At 43.4% G+C, this 15293-nt stretch overlaps 1 protein-coding gene and 1 pseudogene across 3 annotated transcripts in view; one reads left to right on the top strand and one right to left on the bottom strand.

Annotated features, from left to right (window-relative positions):
* LOC135275608 (centrosome-associated protein ALMS1-like) overlaps positions 1-9949 on the top strand; it is a 271819-nt gene extending 261870 nt beyond the window's left edge. For 2 of the 3 annotated variants that reach the window (XM_064377819.1, XM_064377814.1), the window contains one exon: positions 5681-9949. In XM_064377819.1, coding sequence (XP_064233889.1) covers positions 5681-5782 — 102 coding nt within the window. In that variant the 3' untranslated portion in view covers positions 5783-9949. The remainder of the gene's footprint in view (positions 1-5680) is intronic. The other variant, XR_010343217.1, reaches the window with a different exon arrangement.
* A 3250-nt stretch (positions 9950-13199) lies between these two features.
* LOC135275609 (N-acetyltransferase 8-like) lies at positions 13200-14754 on the bottom strand (annotated as a pseudogene).
* Positions 14755-15293: the final 539 nt, after the last annotated feature.

Genomic DNA, 15293 nt, shown 5'->3' with positions numbered 1-15293 from the left:
CTCTTATGTTATTGCTGTGTTTGTCTCTGTGCTTTCTCTGTATGTTTTCTCTCTTTTTCTTTCCCCTCTCCTTTCCACATCTCTTTTCCTCTGTGTCTGGTTGTCTTCTGGTGGGGAGAAGGGATAGTTCACTATTGTCAGTACAGAAAGTGAAGACAAAAGGTCATTTTCAGCAGTTTTTCTTTATGAAGAAAAAGGTGAAATGGTGAATGATTTCTCTGCATTTTTGCAGAGAATTATAAATATATTTTGTGTGTATGTATATATATGTATACATATGACAAGAATAAAATATATGTGTATATATGACTGTCACAAAATACCACACCAACTAAAAATATGGATTATTAGTTTTTTCTTTATGATCTCCTACATTTTAATTTTTTTACAAGAAATGTGCATGTTCTAATAAGAAATAAGAAAAGTTGTTTTTCTTGACATTAATAATAGAGTGAGGTAAGCCAGACTGATCAAACACAAAATGACAGTCATGAGCTGGAAGGTGAATTCTCAGACTTCTCATGTATTTCTATTTTCTGTCTAAAAGACCCTTTCAAACCTCCAATCTAGTCATAATGAATCCTTCTAGAAGCATCATGAAATACTAGGCTTAGAGAATTATTATATGCAGTTTCTTTTCTTTTTTTAAATTATACTTTAAGTTCTGGGGTACATGTGCAGAACATGTAAGTTTGTTACATAGGTATACACATGCCATGGTGGTTTGCTGCACCCATCGACCCATCATCTACATTAGGTTTTTCTCCTAATGTTCTCCCTCCCCTAGCCCCCTACCCCCAACAGGCCCCAGTGCGTGATGTTCCCCTCTCTGTGTTCATATGTTCTGATTGTTCAACTCCCACTTATGAATGAGAACATGCAGTGTTTGGTTTTCTGTTCTTGTGTTAGTTTGCTGAGAATGATGGTTTCCAGCTTCATCCATGTCTCTGCAGAGGTCATGAACTCATCTGTTTTTATGGCTGCATAGTATTCCATGGTGTATAGTTTTTATGCCAAGATAAAGTGGAATTTTCTTTTAACCTCAGGTGCCAAGCGTTGAGTGAAATGTACTCCTCAGTTCATGACTTCTCTTTGTAAATTTTATTGCCATATCCCATCCTCATTTCTGTCTCCCCATTGGCAACCATCTTACTACATATCTTTCAATTTACATAAATTTTTAAAAATATATAATTGGAAATATGAATGAGCTATCAACATAAATAAAAGTTATAGCATTATTTTTCATGTTTCCTAAGTTTTGTATTGACAAGATCTATCTACATGGCTATAAATACATGTAACTCAGGTTTCTAATCATTGCATAATGCTCCATAGAGTGCATCTACCCATTTAGCCATGAACTTCCTTGTGATGGTCACCCAGGTTGCTGCTAGCTCTCCAGCACCACAGAACATGGCAGTGCTTGTCTTTGTCCATGTCCCTATGCACCTGTGTTCGTATATAAAGGCAGAAAGTGGCTATAGCTTGCTTGAGTAGAGACAGCTAAGAAAGAGAAGATCTTAGACTGGCTTGGTCTTTAGACTCCAGACATAGAGCATTTTCTCCTGGCAGCAATCAAAGTTGCTGCCATTCCTCCTCCCTGATGTGCAAACCTTTACAATTATCCCTACTAAACATCCTCTCACTAGATTTAGCCCATCATTCCTGTCATGACTTGGGACCCTGACAGCCACTCAGGCACTCCCAGATGCACGTTGTGTGGAAATTTCCATATCTCCATGACATCGATGTGTAAAATCCTAAGAAGGAATAGCCAGAGCCAAACCCAGTGACTGGCACACAGCAGGTGCTTAGCAAATATTTGTTGTCAAATGCAAGATGTACCCCTCATAAAGGCATCTGTCTGTGTTGAAATTACATTTGGGTCAGGTTGGTTCAACCAGTTATGGTTCTATCAACTTGTATTATCATCCAACCCATGTGACTCCATCTTGCCCTCAAAGATGCCGTGAAATATTTTGTCGTTTTATTCAAATCTAAGTGTACTCTACTACACATTATTTTTGTCAGTCAGTCAGTGACCATATCTACTAGGGAAAACAAGATTAATCAGGCAGGGCTTATTCTGCCTGCCTTACTGAGCCCAGCTGAAATGTGCTAATCTTTTCTTTGACCTCAAATTCCTTGAAAATTCTCAGATTGGTGGTCCAGCCTAAATTTAATGAGTCATCAGTATTAAACCCACCAGTTTGCAATGTCTGTTCTTTCTATAAATGAAAGCAAGTCCTGTCTTCTAATGTTTAACATAGCTCTTCTGCTCCAGGATTCTGTTGGAAGTTTCCTGAAGGCCCTGGAATATAGTTTATCTAATTCAAGGGGTCAGATACTCTCAGTTTCCTATCCTCATTTGGGCTTTAATTCACCTCCACCAGACCTAAGTAGAAAATTCCCTAACATTTATTCAAAGATGTCCAGACTTCCCCCCTAGAGATTCCAGTTCATTACTCTAGATTAGCCATCCTCACCCTCTTCCAGAGGTATTTATAATGTACAAGTTTAAGAAATACTATTTTACACTGTAGTGTTTGTTCAACCATATATTGTTTTCTTCTCATCCACCAACAATCAGTCCAGTATCATCTGTAATCCCTGAAACCACCTTCATTGCTCTACTTGCTCTGAACATAATTAAAAGGTCTTCAGGACTCTTCAGTACTTTTTGCAATACTCCACTCACTCAGGACTCCAGGAGCCTTGCAGGTGTTTGGTGTCTGTCCTAGTTTATGTGTCTGAGTCTGCTCTTTACTGGAGAGCACTCTCTGCAGCTCATCCCTTTCTTTAGCTATTCCCAGTCCTCTTTATCTCACATCAAAATTACATGCAGCTGTCAGTTCAGAATTTCATTCCGAAGATGCACCAGACTAATGTGTGCCAAACATCCCCATCAGAGTGGTTCCAAGCCCCATGAATACAGCCAGGATTTTTTGTTTGTCGTCTTACAACAGCTCAGGTCCTATCCGGCTACAACAATCACAGATACATGGCAGCATGTTCACATTGTCCCAAGCTTCCCCAGCTGCATCCAGACAGTTTGAATTGGATTAAAAAGGGCTCCTGGAGATTTGCAGGCTCGCTTGTCCTGTGGGTAACTGACATTGATTGCAGTAATGATGTCAAGGTTTCTTTTCTTTTTCCAGGTAGGAAACCATGTGATTTGCTCTGACCCTATTTCATCGTCTACCAGTAGTTTCTTGTGCTCAAACTCTGCACTTTGCAACAAGCATAAATTAAATAACAGCATACAAGCAGGACAATTACTTGAATTCAAACTTTTCCACTGAAATACAAATGGGTCTTAAATATATAAGATATGTAACCTCTCTCAAATGAAATGAAGATTAAAACTACATCTAACTGCCCTTTTTGACCAATCAGATTAGCAAAAAATCAAATTTGATGGCAAGAGTGCAGGGAAATGGGGTCCCTTGTATATTCTTGTGGGAGTAGAAGTTGGTTCACTGTGAAAGGTAATTTAACAGTTCCTATCTACTTTTGCCCAGAATTTTATTATTTTATTTTATTTTATTTTGAAACGGGATCTCACTCTGTCATCCAGACTAGAGTGGAGTAGCATGATTTTGGCTGACTGCAACTTCTGTCTCCCAGGCTCAAGTGATCCTCCCACCTCAGCCTCCTGAGTACCTGGGAGTACAGGTGTGTGCCACTACCCAGCTAATTTTTATATTTTTTGGTAGAGACAAGGTTTCATGATATTGCACAGGCTGGTCTTGAACTGTTGAGCTCAAGTGATCTGCCTGCCTTGGCCTTCCAGAGTGCTGGAATTACAGGTGTGAGCCACTGCACCCAGCTCACACAGCATTTTTACTTTTGGAGTTTATAATATACTGTGCACATGTGGAATTTAACCTATAGATATACTTGCATATGTGCAAAATAGTATACAAAATTAACCATGGAAGCATTGTTTTTTATAGCAGAAAATTAAAATAGCTTATATGTCCATCCATAGACAAACTGTCAAATAAATTACTGTATATCCAGATAATGAAATCCTACATAGAATGAGGAAGGTCTGTCTGTACTGGTATGGAAAGATCTCCAAGACACATAATTTTTTTAAAAAAATCAAAGTGCAGAGCAGTGTGTAGCATACTACAACGTGTATTTTTGAAAAAATAAAGCAGGAAGAGAATTGCTTGAATGTAAAAAAAAATCCTCTGGAATCCTATATTAGTTCTTCTTTCCCACTAATGTCTAAACTGACCTAAAAATAAAAAACTTTTCTTCCTCCCTCTCCCCCTCTTCCTTCTCTTTCTCTCCTTCTCCTCCCATCCCTCACCCCACACAAAGGCATTCATTGAAAAGGGTTCCCTTCCTCACTGGAATAAACCTGTCCACTCAGCCTCAAGGCTGCTCCCAGAAATGTCTTCAAGTAACATGGAGACTGTGACAGGTGCCAAAAAAGAAAAAAACAAAAAACAAAAAACAAAAAAAAACACAGTCACAATGTCAGGATAACTTTCCAGACTCCAAGTTCCAGTGAGGCTAAACTAAAAGAGGACAGTGATGTGACTTCTTGGTCAGAAGTCAAATTTGAAGCAAAAACGCTCTTTAACAGTTTCCTGGGGACAAAAGTTAAAAAGGAACAAACAGAATTCCCATGAAGGTCAGTTCCTCCTTCCAGATTTTTGTGACACAGAAACTAGTGATTTTCAAGTCCCTGTGTTAAATAAGTTTAGCCTAAAGCCGCCTCCTTCCGTATTTTAAGTCTGCCCTAAAGGTTTCTCTGTACTCCATGAACTGTCATCTAAATGGGCTTGTAAATGGACTGTAGCCTACTCTTTGCCACTCACCGTATTTTGACCAATCAAAGGTGGCCAGCTGTTCAAACCATGTTCAAATAAGGCAAACGGCGAGCGGGAACCAATCTGGCTGTTTCTCTGCCTCACTTCCATTTTCCATACACTGCTTATCTTTTTATTATATCTGTAAATTATCCTCTACCACATGGCTGCACTGGAGTCTCTGAGCCTACTCTGGTACACGAGGCCGCCTAACTCACGAATCATCTTTTGCTCAGTCTTTTAAATTCAGTTCGGCTGAAGTTTTTCAGCTGAAGTTTTTCTTTTAGGCTGGGCGCGGTGGCTCATGCCTGTAATCCCAGCACTTTGGGAGGCTGAGGTGGGCATATCACCAGGTCAAGAGATCGAGACCAATCTGGCTAACATGGTGCCCATCTCTACTGAAAATACAAAAAATTAGCCAGGCATGGTGGCGGGCACTGTAATCCCAGCTACTTGGGAGGCTGAGGAAGGAGAATCACTTGAACCCAAGAGGCGGAGGTTACAGTGAGCCGAGATTGCACCACTACACTCCAGCCTGGGCAACAGAGCAAGACTCTGTCTCAAAAACAAAAAAGTTCTTCTTTTAGCACTTACAATGCTAAGATTCTTTGTTTCCAAGTGACACTGTGTGGACCCACCTACCCCAGCCACCACCGTGTCAAGTTTTCAAACTATCCAGCACTGCAGTTACACAGTCATCTCTGCAGTGAAGGCAGATTCAAGGGCACCCTGTGGTCGCTGACAGCAGAGACCCCTGAGAATTTATATTATATGCATGTCTTTGATGAGAGCTGGGTGGGCCTATAAAAAATTGAAAAATCTTTTTTCCTTCTTAAAACAATTTCTTGTAGGAGTTTCCTGGTTTGTTCCTGTGGAAAATGTGGAGTCTGGATCAAAGAAGGAAAACATGCCCAAGATGTGTGGCCCTGGCATCTCCTGGTTTGAACCATTAACCAAGACCAAGCCCTGGAGGGAGCCACTGTGGGAGCAGAACCGGCAGGGGCAGCACCTGGACGGTCGGGGCTCCCTGGCAGGCCCAGGCAGAGAGGATGGCAGAGATGCACTGAAGCCATTTGTGAGAGCAACCCTGCAGGTGCAATGACGCTGACTTAACTTTAGCCCCACATGTAGGGAGAAGAAGGGCAAGGCACAGGGAACCTCCTTCTGTGACTTGGCCAGCTGAGGTGTAGGCCTGAGACCCTCTTTTCCAGCACCTCTGCGGTTCACCTGGTTTCATGCATTAGAGCTGTGTTTCTCATCATTCATCAAAGGCTGCCTTACTCTTAACCGTTCTAGGGGGCGCATCACCTGACTCAGGATCTGGGGTCAAGGCCACAGGAGGGAGGATTTGCAGCTCTGCTCATCAGGTTTGTGGGTCCCCGTGTGTGGAGGGTCCAGAGGCCTGAGGCTTGTGTGGCATCATGCGTATTCCTCCAATTCCACAACTCCTATTCCTGCTCCATGTGGGATTTAAAGGAAACCAAGTATCTTCTTACATTTCCCTTGGGGATAAAGGAAATGTTACTTAATGATGTATTTGTTTGAGTAGGTCTTTAAAATAGCACCTTGGGCAACGCTGTATCACATTGACATTTGGGAGAGTAAGTGCCACCATCTTCGTGTAACCACCCAAGGGGTTCACCTTGCCCGCTGCCTAGACAGAGCCAATTCATCAAGACAGGGAAATTGCAATAGAGAAAGAGTAATTCATGCAGAGCTGACCATGCAGGAGACTGGAGTTTTATTATTACTCAAATCAGTCTCCCCCAGCATTCGGGGAACAGAGTTTTTAAGGATAACTTGATGGGTGAAGCCAGGGAGCCAGGAGTGCTGACTGGTCAAGGATGAATTCATAGTGAGTCGAAGCTGACTTCTTGTGCTGAGACAGTTCCTGGGTGGGGGCCACAAGATCAGATGAGCCAGTTTATTGATCTGGGTGGTGCCAGCTGATCCATCAAATGCAGGGTCTGAGAAATATCTCAAGCACTCATCTTAGGAGAAGTTTAGGGAAGGTCAGAATCTCATAGCCTCCAGCTGCATGACTCTTAAATCACAATTTCTAATATTGTGGCTAACGTTAGTCCTACAAAGGCAGTCTAGTCCCCATGCAAGAAGGAGGTCTGCTTTAGGAAAGGGCTGTTACTGTCTTTATTTAAACTATAAACTATAAGCTAAGTTTCTACTAAAGTTAATTCAGCCTATGCCCAGGAATGAACAAAGACAGCTTGGAGGTTAGAAACAAGATGGAGTCAGTTAAGTTAGATCTCTTTCACTGTCTCAGTCATAATTTTGCAAAGGTGGTTTTATTAGTTCCTCGCATATGCTGAAGGTGTGTCTTTGATCCCTGCATGTTCCCTGCTGGAGCTCTCCCCCACAGAGAGGGGTCTGAAGAGTCTTCGAATCTAGGCATTTTCTCAGTATTTGAATCAGGCTTTTCCAAATCTCTTAGACAGGTGGTGGTTTTCTAGGCATCTGGAGAGTAGACTGCATCATTAATATGAGGTCCAGGCTTTTTCTCCTCCTCAGGAACCACTTGGGCTTCACAGACCTGCCTTCATCTCCTGCCCTGGGGAGCAGATAAAGCTCCTGAAGTTAATAGTCCAGGAGAGGAAGCTAGAGAGCATGTTGCAGAGTGAGTAGGATATGCTGTTAAACACTGACAGGACTGCTACCCAAGAGAGGTACGCCCTGACCGTACACTTCCCTGTGAGTGAAACAGAGAAGGCGAAGTCTACTGATGTGCTGTGAAAACCAATTATTTCAGCTTGGGTGTGTAGCAAACATTTTCTTAAAAATGAAGAAGTGAGTCTATCACTTCAGGAAAATACCTGATTGTCAGTATTTGTTGCCAAAGAGAAATTTAGTTTTCAGGCAAACAATAGAATTCTAAAAAATGTGTATCCGTCACCATGGGCTTGATGACTTTCCAGTACTTAGACTTTTCTGATGAGATCAGTAGTGACGTTAACTAATGTGATGCTTTTTCATGTTGTCTAAGTAAATTTGTCAACATTTGGAAAATCCGCATAACTCACTGGATCAGGAGTTTCCAAATGATTGTTACCTGGCGTTACAAAGTCAGGCAGGAAATAAACATCCATTCAGTTAGTGCAAGATACACAAATGGATTTTTATGTGAGAGAATGTAAAAAGTTTACCGATTTGGTTTCAAATTCCACCTCACAATTAATTAAGAAACTGCCACTTGTCAAGTTTTGGTGTACTATCGAAGAAGATCAAGAGTGTGAACCCAGAAAATCTGAGATAGGTCTCAGTTAATTTAGAAAGATTATTTCACCAAGGTTGAGGACACATCTGTGACACAGCCTCAGGAAGTCCTGATGGTATGTGCCCAAGGAGGCCAGGGCACAGCTTGGTTTAAACGTTTTAGGGAGACATGAGACGTCAATCAATATATGTAAGAAGTACATTGGTTCAGTCTGGAAAGGCGGGACAACTTGAAGCAAAAGCAGGAAGACTCAAAGTGGGGAGGGAGCTCCCACATCACAGATAGGTGATACACAAATGGTTGCATTCTCAAGTTTCTGATTAGCCTTTCCAAAGAATGCAAATCATATATGCAGCTATCTCAGTGAGAAGAGGAGTGACTGAATAGAACAGGAGGCAGGTTTGCCCTAAACAGTATCCAGCTTGAGTTTTCTTTAGTGATTTTGGGGGCCCAAGATAACTTCCTTTCACAAGAGTTACCTGAAAAGAATATTAAAATACTCTTATTGACTAGGTGCGATGGCTTACGCACGCCTGTAATCCCAGCACTTTGAGAGGCTGAGGTGGGCGGAATACCTGAGGTCAGCAGTTCAAGACCAACCTGCCAACATGGTGAAACCCCATATTTACTAAAAATACAAAACTTAGCTGGGCGCAGTGGTGAGCACCTGTAATCTCAGCTACTCAGGAGGCCGAGGCAGGAGAATTGCTTGAGCCTGGGAGGCAGAGGTTGCAGTGAGGCGAGATCATGCCAGTGCACTCCAGCCTGGATGACAGAGCAAGACTGTGTCTCAAAATAAATAAATAAATAAATAAATAAAATAAAATGCTCTTATCTTTTCCAACTATGTATATATGTAAGCCAGATTTTTTAAATGCATACTTTAACCAGAGCAGTGTGTGAGAACAGACTTAATACAGAAGCAGATGAGTTCAGCTTTATTAAACCAGACATTAAAGAGCTTGTAAAAAAATGTAGAACAGTGCCATTCTTCTCACTACCACTTTTTTGTTTTAGAAAGCATTTCTAATTTGCATGTTAAAAATAGGTTACTTATGTTACCAGGTAACATGCTTATTATTGTTATTTTAAGTGAATTAAGCAATAAGTATTTTTAATATTTTTAGATAGCCCATGTTAAATCCCAGACTCCATCCCCAGTGGCCCTTGTCCCCTCCACAGAGACCTTGGGGCTAGAGTGGATTGACTGAGATGCTGGTCTTGATTCTTCTCCCCTGGCTGCATCTCAGCCCTTTGCTATGTGACTTTGTAGCTCCGCTGACTGCAGAGGTGGCTTTCTCTCTACCCCTGAGACTGGAATGACAGCAGATGTCATACCTGCAGGGGCTTCAAAACACATTTTGTTGTTTCTGCTTTTGTTTGTGCTCCTTTGCAATTTATTGGAAATGATGCCTGAGCTAGCATGCTGGAAGATGAAAGAGCCCTGTTGTCCTGTCCCTTCCGCCAACCCCACAGCACTTATACAATGCAATCTGAGACCAGAGGAGCTGCCAGCCAAGCCCAGCCAAAATTGCTGACCTGCAGATTCATGCACTAAATAAATGTTTATTATTATTTTGTGTTTTTTAATGGAACATTATCACGGCCTCAGAAAATAAAACAGGACTAAGCTGATTTTTTTATCTTGCCCAAATTCCCATCTAAGGGGTCTGGGGAGTCATGCCCTACAAACCATAAATTCTCATCAGATGGGTTTTACTTAACTCTGTATATTGTATATGTTTTCTTCCTTCCTTTCCAAATCCAGGAGATAATCAACTAAGAGCCAGGCACCCTTTTAAGTCCGATGAGAAATATTTTATAACCTGCTTTCTCTGAAGTCTGCTCTCTGAGTGCTTCCTATGCACAATAAAACTTGGTCTTCACAATCCTTTGTCTTTAACCTGAACATTTCCTGTCTATTGAGCCCAAGTCTCAGATAAACTCAACCAATTGTCAACCAGAAAATGTTTAAATTTACCTATAGCTTAGAGGTCCCCCCTTTGAGTTGTCCGGCCTTTCTGAACCAAACCACTTTATTTGTTAAACGTATTTGATTGATGTCTCATGCCTCCCTAAAATATATAAAACCAAGCTGGTACCTCAACCACCTTGGGCAAATGTTCTCAGGACCTCCTGAGGGCTGTGTCACAGGCCCTGTGATAGAGCAGGAGCATTACCGTCTTGGACAAGCACCACCATTTTAAAGTTCCTGTGATCAAAAACCACCTAAATCCAGCTAGATCACCTGAGGAATTCAAGACCAGTCTGGCCAACATAGCAAAACCCCATCTCTACTAAAAATATAAAAATTAGCTGGGCATGGTGGCAGGCACCTGTAATCCCAGCTACTTGGGAGGCTGAGACAGGAGAATCACTTGAACCTGGGAGGCAGAGGTTGCAGTGAGCGAGAACACACCATTGCACTCCAGCCTGGGTGACAAGAGTGAAACTGTCCCGGGAAGGAAAAAAAACACACCTAAATCAAACCCAAAGGGCATCACCCTAATAACTAATGTTAGCATGACCATAACCCACAAATGACATCTCCAACCAGAAATATTCCAATCCTAAGATAAACCCCTCCCTGACCAGAGACATGCCCCATGGGACTAAGCTAGAAGAAATCTTGGGGACACCCAGTTTCTTCTCAGCTTGACCATCCTCTTCGTGAAGAGGATTCTAGGTCTCTGTCTTTTGTCTGGAAATGCCTAGAACAAAACAGACACCCTTGGTTTCCTCTTACCAGTCCACATGAGTGCCAGACAGTCCCACATTCCTACTGGCCTGTCTCCTTCACAACCTCACCAAACTTGGCTTACAGGAAGCATAAAGCCAAAGTGTTTGTTTTTTTCATTGCAACATGGCCTGGCCCCAACACAAATTAGATAATGACAAGCAATGGCCCACAAATGACACCTTTGACTTTCAAATTCTCAGGGACCTTGACAACTTTATAACCAGGAATGGCAAATGGCGAGAACTTCTTTATATTCAGGCTTTCTTCTACCTGAGATCCCGACCCTTCCTATGTCAAGCTTGCACCCCTCATGAAATCCTTCTTATTAATGAAAACCCTCCCGGGTCTCTCCTTCCTCTGAAACTCCCTTCTAAACCCCTTCCTCTGAAACCCCTTTTGACCCTGCAGGTGAACCCTCTCCATATTGTCATCCCCCTGCATCCGCTCCTCGCCTGGCTGAAGCTTCCGCCCTGGTGGCCCCTCCTTCCCACAAGCGTTCTGCCCTAAACCCTGCTCCTCCTTCTTCTCCACCTGTTGCCCATTCAAAAACTAACCAATCAAATCACCTCTGCCATTCTCCCTGTCTGGGAAGTGGCTGGGGTTGAAGGCATGGCTCATGTTCATGTCCCTTTCTCCATGTCTGATTTGTCACAAATCAAACAGCGTCTGGGATCTTTCTCCGAAAATCCCTCTCATTATCACATGGAAGTCATACACATAACACAATCTTTAGTTTAACTTGTCATCCATAAATGATTGTTGTCTTGTTTCTGGTCCTCGAGAGACTGAAGTAATTTTTTTTTTTTTAGTATTTTTAAGTTAGGTCAATATGGTTATTTGCATAAGTGCAATAAGAATCTATTTTCTTTTGTAACAGGACACGATTGGAAAAACTGGTTATTTTACTAAGGCTTTGGCTGGAACGGTGTGCTCTCCTTTAAGGAATCTAACTTCATTAATGAAGCCAAGAAAGCCCTTGGAAACTGGCCTCATTTTTTTGTGTACACAGTCCCCGTACAGGGTTTCTGATCTGTGCTAAGTAAACAATGTCACTTTCAGACAGGCCAGGAACCCCAAGTTATCTTAAAACCTCAAGAGGAGAGGAATTCACCCAACTCATAGGTATTTAATGGTACAGGTCCAAGGCTGGGCTCAGCTCTAAAAGATCTTATCTCAGATTCCTTCTATGGAACAAAGTTCCATCAATGCTAATTTAAAAGGCCTATGTAATAAATAATTATTCTTGCTGCACTGTATGCAAATACTTAAACCAAGTATAAGAAAGCAAACCAGTCCTACCATTATTTGTCTTTTAATAATGGTTACTAACAGAAAATAACACATGGGCCTTTCCAAACATGCACCTCTGCCTCTCATTAAGTTAAGGAATGTTGCTTCTATCTCAACCAATCGGGCCTAGTAGGAAACACTGTTAAATAACTTAAAGAAAGGGCCAAAAAGCTAAGGGAATACCAAAACAGTTAAATAAATTCTTGGTTTGGGAACGAAATCATAGCATGGGTCATCCCACTTCTGGGCCCTCTCCTAATGATATGCCTAGGACTAATGTTTTTGCCCTGCCTAATTAATCTTTTTCAAAGATTTTTAACTGACAGAATCATGGCCATTTCACAGACAACTACCCAAAAACATCCACAGACAGCGTTACTCCTTCAGTCAATCTGAGACCAGAAAACTCTCCATCCTCCCATCAGCAGGAAGTAGCCAGAAAGAAAATGCCACCCCTCATCCTTTTTATAACCATAGGGTCTGGATTAACAGAGCAGGAGCATTGCTGTCTTGGACAAGCACCACCATTTTAAAGTTCCCCTTGATCAGCCACATAATTCCAACCCAAAGGCCATCATCCTAATGCTTAATGCCAGCATGCCCATGTACCACAAATGACATCTCTGACCAGAAACATTCCAACTCTAAGATAAACCCCTCCCCGACCAGAGACATGCCAGCCCTGAGGTAACCTCCCCTCTGGCCAGAGATATGTCAGCCCCAAGGTAACCACCTCTCTGACCAGAGACATTCCAACCCTGCAATAAACTTCTCCACACAGAAACATTCCAAGCCTGTGATAAACTCTCTCGCCCTAAAACCCTTAAATGCTCTTAGTCTGTAAGAGAGAGTGCTTCTAACTGAAATTGGCCAAAGCCCCTGTCAGGTTTATTCTCCAAAATAAACCTGTCTTTGACTGTTGAGCCACTTTGTGTGTTTCTTTCCTGTTTCTTTAACTCTTACACCCTGGTCACTCATATTTGGCTCAGAATAAATCTCTGAAAATATTTTACAGAGTTTGACTCTTTTCATCCACACACAAAAGACCCAAAAAGACTGAATGAAACAGAGCCCCAGAAGCAACCCCACTATCAAACACGAGGGACTCAGATAAGAATGGACAATAAGCTTTTATTGTGTCATTGCACGGAAAGGTTGGGGATTGCTTACTGCTACAGCAGAGTGGATTCTATTCTGACCAATACACAAAGAAAGAGATCACAGACCCCCTGCCTGAGCAGAAGGGAGGTGGTAAATGAAATGAACTATAGGAACAGCCACTAGCCTCCTGCTCATGGTGAGGTAGGACTGACCTGTCTCCTGGAAGCCCATGCCCTGGTAGAGGGCCAGGGCAGAGAACTGCACTGTATTCATGCCAAGGACAACTTCACTGTAGCCCTGGTCCCGGGCAAACTGGAGGACAGTCTTGACCAGGGCTTTTGCTGTCCCTGATGATGGTGCTCAATATCCACAAAGAGGTGAAGTAGCCGCACCTACTTCTCCCTCAAGGTGGGATGGTCAACGGGCAGAGCTCCCACCATGCCCACCACTTTCTCTTCAGACTCAGCCACCCAGAAGCAGGAGCCATGCTCACTCAGGTAGGATTTGGTGATGTCAGACATGTCTGTGCGCAGTGTCCTGTCTTCATACTTCCTCCAGGGATGTTTGGCAAAGAACCTCAGGGCACAGAGGAGGCTGAGGCTGAGGCTGAGGCTGAACACCATGAGGCACCAGGAGCCAGAGAGCAGGAGTAGTGTGAGGGGCCCCCCAGGTAAGAGCACAAGCGCTCGGGGAGGCTTCAGCAATTGGAGGAAGGTGGTCAAGGCGTGCTCATTCACCCCCGTGGAGAAGAAGCCCATGACACACTTGTGGTCGCTCTCTCGGTATTTGTGGATGTGATAAGGAGCCATGGACGGACTTCTGTGTCTGAAATCTCAAAGTCCAGGAGAGAGAGCTAGACTCCCCTCACGCCTTTATGGCAGGCCTGAGGAAGAGAGAGGAAACCACATGAGTCTCCGCATGGCTTCCAGCCTTGCAGTAACAGGGAGACCTGCTCAAGGGTGTGTCTTTCTGCTTTTGCCCATGAGGAAGGAGGCCTCTGCCACTGGGAGAAGGTAGGGTCAGAAAGACCTGCCCTGGAATCTGGTTCCATCCCTTTCTAGCTGTATGACCTCGGGCATGTTGCTTAACCTCTCTGAGCCTCTGTTTCTTCATCTATAGAACAGAGGAGAAGAAAACCTACCTTCTGGGTTGTTTTGAAGATTGAATAAAATAACTTTTATAAAGGCTTCATAAATGAACTGCTCACTTCTCCTCCCTGGGTTCCCTTTTCCTAGATCTCTCAGCTTCTTAGTGCATTGAGGGGGCACCTACCGCAGGGAGGCCATATATCCAACCCTTTAGTCTTTCTCCAAGGACCATACATTGCAGAAAACCTGTATCCAAACACGAGTTTCAGCAAAGACTCCTTCCCCCTTGATAACAAATGTTTAGGTTGCTGAGGGGGACATAAGGGTCAAGCACAAAAAACAGCCCAACCTCCAGATCCCAAGGAAGGTGCAGGCTGAGAGCCCTGTCCTTCCACCTATGTCCCCTCACCTGTCACCACAAGAGCCTTGAGTGTCCAGGGAGCTTCAGCTCTCAGCCGCTCACTGGCATCCAGAAGATAGTGTCCAGGGCCCAACCACCCCTGGAAAGCAGGCTAGCTGCCCCCTCATTGGTTGGCTCCTGAATTTTTGGTAATCATAAACCCTGGGGTCAAATTTCTGGGCTGTAACACAGCAGGGAGTGCATTCCCAAGTGCATTCCTCCATGTGGTCTCAGGGAATGAGCCCGGGGCAGGAGAGCCCAGCAGGCTGAGGGTCTGCAGTGTGCCAGGCCTGGGCTTGGCATGGAGGCACCAGATGTCAGAGGTGTGGCTGCCACCCAGGAGGACACACCTGATGGGGCTCTGGGAACAGGACAATGGTGGAGATGTCGCATCCAGAATAACTGTGTTAGGAGGGTGAACTTGACAGGAGTTTTACATTGCAGGTCTCAAAAAGGCACCTAAAATTGCCTTAAGTAATGGAGGTGCAGGAAACCACCAACTGTAGGAAGACAGACAGGGTGACCTGAAAGTGGGTTTGACCTGGTGTTTTACCGCCATTCTGTGCATAGTGTCAGCTTTCTCCCAAGATTGGCACCATATAGGACTTAGGTGTTG

The sequence above is a fragment of the Aotus nancymaae genome, unplaced genomic scaffold (assembly GCF_030222135.1).
Source record: "Aotus nancymaae isolate 86718 unplaced genomic scaffold, 86718_ANA_hifiasm-v0.15.2.pri h1tg000017l, whole genome shotgun sequence".
NCBI classification, from domain to species: domain Eukaryota; kingdom Metazoa; phylum Chordata; class Mammalia; order Primates; family Aotidae; genus Aotus; species Aotus nancymaae.
This window is presented reverse-complemented; position numbering and strand designations above follow the sequence as displayed.